The sequence below is a fragment of the Perissodus microlepis genome, chromosome 17 (assembly GCF_051167445.1).
Source record: "Perissodus microlepis isolate ML-2025 ecotype Zambia chromosome 17, ASM5116744v1, whole genome shotgun sequence".
NCBI lineage: Eukaryota > Metazoa > Chordata > Actinopteri > Cichliformes > Cichlidae > Perissodus > Perissodus microlepis.
In genome coordinates, this window is record NC_140477.1 from 36,732,424 (window position 1) to 36,741,479 (window position 9,056).

At 40.6% G+C, this 9,056-nt stretch overlaps 1 protein-coding gene across 2 annotated transcripts in view; it reads right to left on the bottom strand.

Annotated features, from left to right (window-relative positions):
• mkln1 (muskelin 1, intracellular mediator containing kelch motifs) overlaps positions 1 to 3,997 on the bottom strand; it is a 30,760-nt gene extending 26,763 nt beyond the window's left edge. For both annotated transcript variants that reach the window (XM_084910142.1, XM_084910141.1), the window contains exons 1-2: positions 3,878 to 3,997; positions 2,780 to 2,849 (exon numbers count right to left, since the gene is read on the bottom strand). In XM_084910142.1, the coding sequence (XP_084766268.1) occupies positions 2,780 to 2,849; positions 3,878 to 3,957 (150 nt within the window). In that variant the 5' untranslated portion in view covers positions 3,958 to 3,997. The remainder of the gene's footprint in view (positions 1 to 2,779; positions 2,850 to 3,877) is intronic.
• Between the last annotated feature and the right edge of the window lie 5,059 nt (positions 3,998 to 9,056).

Genomic DNA, 9,056 nt, shown 5'->3' on the forward strand with positions numbered 1-9,056 from the left:
GCAAACTTTCAGATTTAACCTCAAAGTCGTGCAACACTATCTATGACAGTGTTGTCAAAGTCGGTCAATGAGTTCAACAGAGAGGAAGGCAAATTTTTTCTTTCAGAAGTGTGAACGTAAACAGTTGCTGTTGCTGCTCACTGCTAGGTGGAACCTCCTCATACAGCTGCAAGATAAAGTTAGTGAACTCTTTGGAATTACTAGAATTTCTACAGAATTGAAGCCTTAAAGACGAAGCCTCCTGGAGTCGTGCTGCTGTCCGAGGACCCGTCACAAACCTGGATAAATGGGAAGGTTGTATTTGGTGTGAAATGGGGATCCGTGCACTGTGGTAACCCCTTGGGAAATAAGAGAGTAGCTAAGAGTAGCTTATCTACATCGTCTGTGTAGGCTCTCGGTCATCCGGGTCATAGTTAAAATTAGGGCTGTTCGATTTAAGGAACGACGTATATCTAATGACGATATGAAAATATCTGTCGTTTCATATTACGCTATCATTTGTTTTTTTCCATGGTTTTGATGGTCACCGTAGTGGCTACATTCATTCCTTAAAGTTCTCTAACCTTACTCCTAAACGAGGGGCTCCCTCTGTAACATGGACACGGTTTGTTTATGAAAAGTCTGACACGGACCAGAAAACTGTACGATACAAATTATGCAGGAAAACAAACCCCAACTCAGACTAGGGCTGTGCCATATGACCAAAATCTCATATCCTGATATATTATATATATCGTTATATCGAGCAGCCCTACCTCAGACTCAAACACGACAAACCTTTTCTTACACCTATGCAATAATCACGTGAGAGAGTTTACGGATGAGAAGCAACAAAGAGCCGTCAGGTGCTCAAAATAAACCTCAGACTCAAAGGTTAGAGCACGCGTTGTAGTAAAGACAAAGAAAATGGCGGCCGTTACAGTCAAAACACTCGACTCCAGGTACACGACGCCCAGCTGAAAACACTTTGCACAAGTCGAGCTGCCCGGGATCCACAGAATTTACAGAAAATGTGAAATTTTGTGATACAGATATCGTTGTCAGGGCGATAAATGTCTTCTATGGGGATATGAGATTTTGGTCATAGCGCACAGCCCTAGTTAAAATAGACCCAGACCATGATGCTTCACACGCGAAATTTAGATACTGGCATTCATTCTGCCCAAACATAGAATTGTTTTTGCCAAAAATGTCATATTTGTCTCATCTGGTATTAAAACATTACTGTTTGGGGTTTTTTTTCAGGTTTTTCTTATATCAAGACAATTCCTATTCACTTTTTTATTATCATCTTATTTGTAATCGACTAAATAAACGTCCTTTTTGATAACATTGTTACATTTGTTTGACCTAAAGTAAAAACTGATGACAGAGCTGCATCTCATCTCCTTACTATGAATTACAAACATTCACTTAATGTTTCTTATCTTTGTCCAACCTTTTGAATTATTATTTCAGTTAGTTTGTGTATAACTGTGACTTTTTTAAAATATCACATTTAGGCACATTCACACTTGCTGAGAAGCTTTTAATCCACTCACTACTCTTACATCAACTGGAGTAACTGAGGCCTGACTTAAAACCATGTTACATTCAGGCAGATCAAGGTCAGCCTTGAGATATTCCATGTACTGAGCACTCAAATATAAACAAGGCCAGGAAGACACTGTAAGCGAGGCCAACCCCCCCAAACAACTGAAAGCATAGATGTGCTTTTCACATGACTTTACCATTCAGTTAGAAAACAACACTGTGTAAATAAACATTAATAGTTCTACTGAACAACATTGGATTCATTTTTATTAAACTGTAAAACACAAACGGCATAAACTGTTGAGAATTCACACCTGCAAGAAAAATAAGTCTAACGGAGTGAATGAGAGTGAATGTATAATGGAATTGTAAAGCGCTTTGGGTGCCTTGAAAAGCGCTATATAAATCCAATCCATTATTATTATTATTATTATCATCATTATTATTATTATTATTATAAGGAGGAAAAGCACCAGACATGATGAAAGATGGTCTACCAGCAACAGCTGGAGCAAGGTCGAGCCAAAGAATGTAAGTGTTCAAGTGGAGCTACAGAAGTTGATGAAAACCCATTAAGTTAAATGCAAAGGAAGAATTCCCACAAGTGTTACCTGTTTAAAACAAACAAACAAAGGTGGGCACACAGGAAGAGAAGGCAAAGGTGAGGCAGCACCCACACCTTCCACTTTCTTTTTCAGGTAGATTTTCCCTTACAAACTTCCCAACACAGCTAAGCTTTGACTACGTTACACTGTTATTAATGATCATTTTTGGAATGTTTTACTTACTTTTACTTGACACGTTCAAGTGCCTGCCAAACCGTTAAAGTTGTTGAGGTACGGTGACCTGACATGTAGTTACTTTTTTGGTGAGAAGGTTACAGAAAATGGGAAAATGGAGTACTGGTTATTGTATGAGTAATAACACAGACGTGACGCAGAAGTGTGATTGACATGTTTTCAAATGCCCCATCTTAAAATGTCAAAATTTCCCAAAGAATTAAGAGCATTCCCAGTAAAGCAAAGGGTTTCTCAATCCCATTGGCCTCTCTGAGCAGACTGCACAGTTTCCTGTTTATGCACCTTCACAAGATGCACCCTCTCTAAAATATTAATGTTAATTAATTAGCCAAGCTAATTACCCATGAACTGTGACCCTATGAGCCTACACAAATCACGACTTTCATGGACAACTGCTGTTCCAGGTCAACAAAATTAAAGCTCATCTTAACCAGAAATGAACCTACCTGTGGAGGATAGTTGCTCTCAGAAGACCACCTGGAGGACTGATCGTTAGGTTTATCCACCAAGATATTCCTAAACAAAATAAAGAGACAAGTATTTACCCACTGTGGAATACCATCCCACCAAGTGAGCAGAAAACGCGGAAAGACAGCAGTGCAAAGTTGGGCCGAATACAGGTCTGTGTGTCCTGGAAGCTTATGACAGTAGATTTATCACATAACAAAACTACTTTCTTGTAGTCACGCTACATTCTGTTAGGAAGCTCATTTAGGTAACTGTTGTTGTTAGCCAACTAGCATTAAGTCAGCTACTGCTGAACTGTTTACTGAGTGCTGAACCAGCAACAGGCGAAAGCCGCGAAACTATGGGTGACTTCGTTTATATTAGATTATAACATGAGTGCTGGCGTGAGCGATAAGTAAGTTTTCCTTTCATTGCAACAGTTTCAGATAGCCTATAACCAAGCTCATTAGCATAGCTGCTAAAGCAAAGCTCTATGGTTAGATAACAACAGCTAGTTGCCTACTTCAGCTCTGGAGTCCAGTTAGCTAACGTGGACGTTCGTTTTTCACGTATTAAGATACCGAAGTGTACACTACGTAATCAAAGCGTAAAATATTATACAGCTGTGACAACGGAAGTAACAAAGAATAATCTGGGCGTGTTCCAATGCCAAGTTTTTGGGGTTGTCACTCTAGAATAATATAACTATAAGAGAAGAATACACCATTCAGTTGCTTTGTTTACGTTTTGAGATAACGCTCCAAATGATATCCTACACTGAAGTGGGAAACTGTCCCTTAGTTACCCACACATTTCACAGAAATTACTGAGCGTCATTTCATCACACAGAAAGTACATCGTAAGCTATTGCTTCCAACAAACGTTTAGCGGAAAAACAACATTATCATTATCGGGCGGCTAAATATCCGAAACCAAACGCCCCACACGGTAGCTAGCGCTAGCTTGCTTGAATCGCAGACAAGCTAGGCCAGTCGCGCAGGGTGGAAGAAACACAAGTGCGCCGAGATGACAAAAGACCACCTTCCACCGCAAAACCTAATGCATACGCTGGGCCAGAGGATGGGAAAGATACTCACTCAGGTAAATATGTAGACGAGTAAGAGCTCCATTTAAAAACGCTGAAAGTGAGGACTCTGCTCTCGGGAGCGACAGCCATCTTGTTGCAGAAAATAACAGACAGCGAGAGGTTAGCAAGGAGCGAATATTGACAGCTCTTAAAGAGACAGTACACATATTTGTATTGTTTACGAAGCCTCCTCGGTAGCATGAACACACTGCACGATACAGTTATCACGACAGCTCTTCATATTCATCGTAACAAAACTCGTATTTTTTAAATTATCATTTTTTTCCAAATATCATTTCAGCTGAAACATGTTAACTTCCATCGATAAAACATAAAAAGCGAATGATAATAAAATAATAACAATACCTCCATCACATTAATGTGCTTTGAGGCCACAGGCCAAAAATGATCTTCTACAGCCCCATTCCTCCCAATCTCTCGTCAGCATGTTCCTAAATATGTACATCAGCCCTAATTACTACACAGCTACACACACACAGCTACTGGAAGTCGAGTTAACCAAAACTCTCTAAACCTGATCCATAAGTAGGGGTTTCGAAATTAATACATACATATAAATAGAATAACGACTCCCACAGAAATAATAAGCCGATCATACAGTATCATACAGTTGACTGCAGTCTTTCCTTTTTGAGACAAAGACAGCAGTGTCCCTTTTCAAACAGCGTAGTGTTTTACTATATGTGAAGTCATTCTAGCTTAGAGAGTGGGTGAGTCATCTGGTGACTAATGCGCTTTATTCCGGTTAGACAAAGCGTACTCAGCCTCCTAATTTGCAGCATACACTTTGAAAGAAGATGACTCGACATTTTTTCATCTTGTCATTAAGCCAGTATGTAGTTGATTGTGCGTCTTGCTTTGAGCTAAACGCTATAAATTACCTCCACGAATTAACATACAACTGGTCATAGCTGCCATAACGTCAAACACTGGTTTTCTTGACTGGTTATGTTGGATCACCACAAGCTGTGCTCTGCTGCAACTGGACATTTTACTGTCAGTTGACTGAAGACACACTGCGCACTCAAAAAGGTCACATGGCAGCTAAGTTCTGTAACCGGATGCTTGTTTTTAACAGATATCTGTGCCGACCTGAGAGCAACACTTTGTAAAAATGTAGAAAATAGTCTCTGAGATCAAAGTGATACCATCATAATACTCGCTTTGTACCAACTAACACTCCAGATCTATGAATGGTCGAATAGTTTGGGCTGGTTCGCTCTGCCCAAAGATTGTAATGATGAAGGCCACACCCCGAAAAGCGCTGGTCACCTGATAAAGCTGTTTCCGCTTGCTTTAAGTATCCTGGAGTCTTCACGTCATCAGATGTTTGTCTTCATGCACCTTGGAAGTAGGTGAAGTTGTGCCAGAATAATTTGCTGCTATCGAAGATTTTTTTAAAGCAAAATCTCAGGCCTGACAGTGACAGTCAGGGGACAACACGGTGCATGGGACTGTACATACAGAGTGCTTTTCTACTCTCGCTGAACATTGAACAGCACTTTGCACTACGAGCCACATTCATCCATGGACACAGAAGCTTTTCTAACAGTTACACACATACTGGAACACTTCACCGGGGATAATGTCAGCATCTTGCCAAGGACACTTTCAAGACATGGGCTGGAGAATGTCGGGGATTGAACCAGTGACCTTCAAACCAGTTGCTGACCTGTTCCAGCTCCTGCCTATTTAGAAGGAAAGCTGTAGCATTCATATGTGCCTCATTCAGCACATGGTTTTGTAGCAAACAGTTGGTGCAGTGAGTACTCTCGCCTCTGGCAGCCTAGCTAACCCTTTTGTGGATTAACCAACCCTGCATATATCAGTCAGCTGTATCCTCTTCCCCATTTGTTCCCCATTCACTTCACACGTTGTTTTATTGTCCATATTAGTTTGAGTTGATATTCAGTTGTTGCAGCATGCACTTCCTATCATGCAATTCAAGTTTTTTCAGTCTATTTTTTTTCTTATAAAAGAAATCGAAGCTCATTTCCAGAGCGACAGTTAAATGGTGACTAAAACAATCAATACAAATTGTTGCGATGATGTTATTGTTTTGATACGGCTGTGTGACAGGCAGGATGTGGGACCCAAACGCAAAACACTCAGAGGAATAAACTAAAAGAGGCTGCTTCATCGCAGTAGCATCATTTTACAAAACCAAAACTAGAAACTAATAACAAAGACACCGGGAAACCTGGAAACTACGGACGGCAATCTCAGGGACGCATGGAAGGAGAAGCACACAGCGTGGAGCGAGGACGAAACACAGGGCTAAAATACACTGAGGGATAACCAGGGAATGGGACACCGGAGCAGAGCACAGCTGGGAGGAATCACACATAAGGCAAGGGGAAAGCAAAACTATACACACCGACATAAGACAGGAAGAATAACACAGAGACGCAGACTTGATCTGAACAAAGGGAACACAGAGGGACACGAATGACCGGGGAGCAAGATTAATATTAATAATGATAATAATGATGATGATGATGAAAATAAAAAAACAAAACACTGGGTCACTGACCCAGGACCGTAACAGTTATATGATGTATTTGAAATAAAACATTTTAAATAAGTTCATAAAAGTGAAAATTGGCAATGAAAAGCTTTGCTTCAACAGCTGATTACATGTGGCGGCATCTTTCATGCTTCATCTTTTCTAGATTGGTTACTTAAAATAAACGAACCAACGATTGTGAGTTTCGGCCTGATCGTTTAGCAGTGTGCACACGGCGATGGACGTCCTGCTTTAGACTCGCAGTGCACTGTGGCTTTGCTGCATAAAAGCATCCACGTTTTGCGGGCTGTGTCACTCGTTCAGACGAGCACAGAGGGGGAGCCGAGAGGTGTCTTTTGTTGCTGAGAGTTGTAATCCACTCTAATTCAAACCACAGGGGGTCTGTGAGCCTCAGAGACCCTCAGACTTCTGGTATTTTCACACGGTCCCGACTGCCACCAAGTCCCTCCATTACACATCACACATAGACTTCAAAAAAGAGCTTAAGAGCTGTATGTACTGAGCCTGATCTATTGTACTCGCTAACCTTGTGGCAGCTGCGATACACGATACCTTTATCAACCTGTGTTTATAATTTAGTCCAATATTCAACAACACCACGGAGCATCACATCTGATACGCGGATGAAGTTCTAGGCTCTCATTGTTGTCCTTAGTATTCACCCATCCACTGACAGCTATCCAGAGTCCAACATTACAGAGGGCAAAGACAACTAGGCCACACGCACCAAAGATGAACAGCGAACATGAGATAATAGAGCTAACAACAGTTTTTGTCTTGTTTCAGGCATTTTCCTGAAGTCAGTGTAAGGCAGTGAGTACTACATTATTGGTTTCTATAGCAATTTAATTAAATCAATCTCTGCAAAAACATGCTTTAAAGACATAAAGATGTACTAAATGAAAAACGGCAGCCCACGGCTACCCGACATGGCCCAGTCTGTCTTTGGAATATTTTTCTCAAATCTCAGCAAAAGTGTTAGTTTTTGATGACTCGTCCGCGAGTGGACTCCATCCAGGCTTGATGATGGTGTGCAGAGTGATAACAGTGTGTCTTTTAAGCACACTTCCAGCTCTTGGCAAACCCTTACTTCCACTTACTAGAAATGGAAAAGGACGCTCGTCAAGTTTCCTGTGCATGGATGTAAACTGGGAACACAAGTGAGACGTGGTTTACCAATAACCATATAAAGTGATGGCCCATAATGTGTTACAGCCAACATTAAGCAGACAAAGAGAAACATTAGCACTGTCTCGAGGTTTTTTTCGCATCCAGTATTCATTATCCTGCGGTTCCTCGGCCTTTGCTTTCCAACAACTCTTCAGTGAAATATAGAAATCCTTAAGGAAGTGTTAATGCCTCGCTGCGTTAAACCGCCAGTGAGTAAATGTGTGTTTGTTGTACACAGGCTTTGTTAGAGTGTTCCCTGCTGCCATGGTAAGAAGCAACATAGACTGTATATAAAGGATGGCTGTGGCCACAGTGAAGTCATCCACCAGTTTATGGAATATTGGTGTAAAGCATTAGCCTTTAGAGCTGGCGCTGACTAGCTACCCAGGTTGATGAGGTGCATCTCTTAATGTGAAACTAAAAGTTCATTTTGTTTTTAAATATAACTTTATTGAATAACTTCAGTTTTTTTAAGCTTTAATGTCGTTCCAACCGTTCTGGGCACGGCTGCTGTTCAGTTGTAATTAACAAGGAAGAAACGATTTTTTTGTCTCTTGGTCCTCAGTGGTAGAGTGGGGTGATGGTCACCGTGAGGGGACCCTTTACATTTGACATGGCAGTTTGATCTGTGGTAAAAGTAAAAGTATTTTTCAGATCAGCTCTAAAGTCTACGACTTTTAAGTCTTCTGACTACCGTGCTGCTGGCCTCAGCTTCCAAAAACATCCTTGTTTATATTCACAACATTCGATTTTTCAGTCAGATGTGTTAATGAGGGATTTAAACCCCTGTATTCAGCCATGCTAACACATTCACAGAGGATATAAAAATAAACAAAATGCAAATGTAATGTAAAATAATCTAAATGTAAAGTCAGTGTAAATAGAGCAAGATTCACACAAAGTGTCACTCTGTCCACTGTCCTAGACACAGAGTTTTACATCCAGTTTCGGTAATCTGCCTCTGATATGAGATCAGGTGTTTTCCCCACAACGTTAGTCACCCTGTGATGATGTCATACAGGCCATGAGCTCATTGATGGAAAAAAAAAAGCTAACAAAGAGCATCAGCCTGTTCATTAAGAATAACAAAGGTTACCTTCATCATCATTGTCACGTCTAATAAGGATTCTCTTTACTATCATGATAATCATTTTATTTATCATCATCATCTTTATTATAACCAGTGAGGATTATCTTCATCATCATCATCATTCTCACATTCATCACCACGACCATCATCGTTATCTTCACCAGCCCGACCATAAATTTAGTTATCTTCATCACTGCCAGGTTTTCTTTATCATCATCATCACAACTTTTACAGGCTCACTGTCATAATCATCATCATCATAACCACAAATGGTTGTCTGACTATAGCAGTTGTCATTGTCGTTACAATAAAACACCACGCTCTATTTTCATCATAGTCTTCATCAGCAGCAGCATCAACTTATCTTCATCATCATTACTG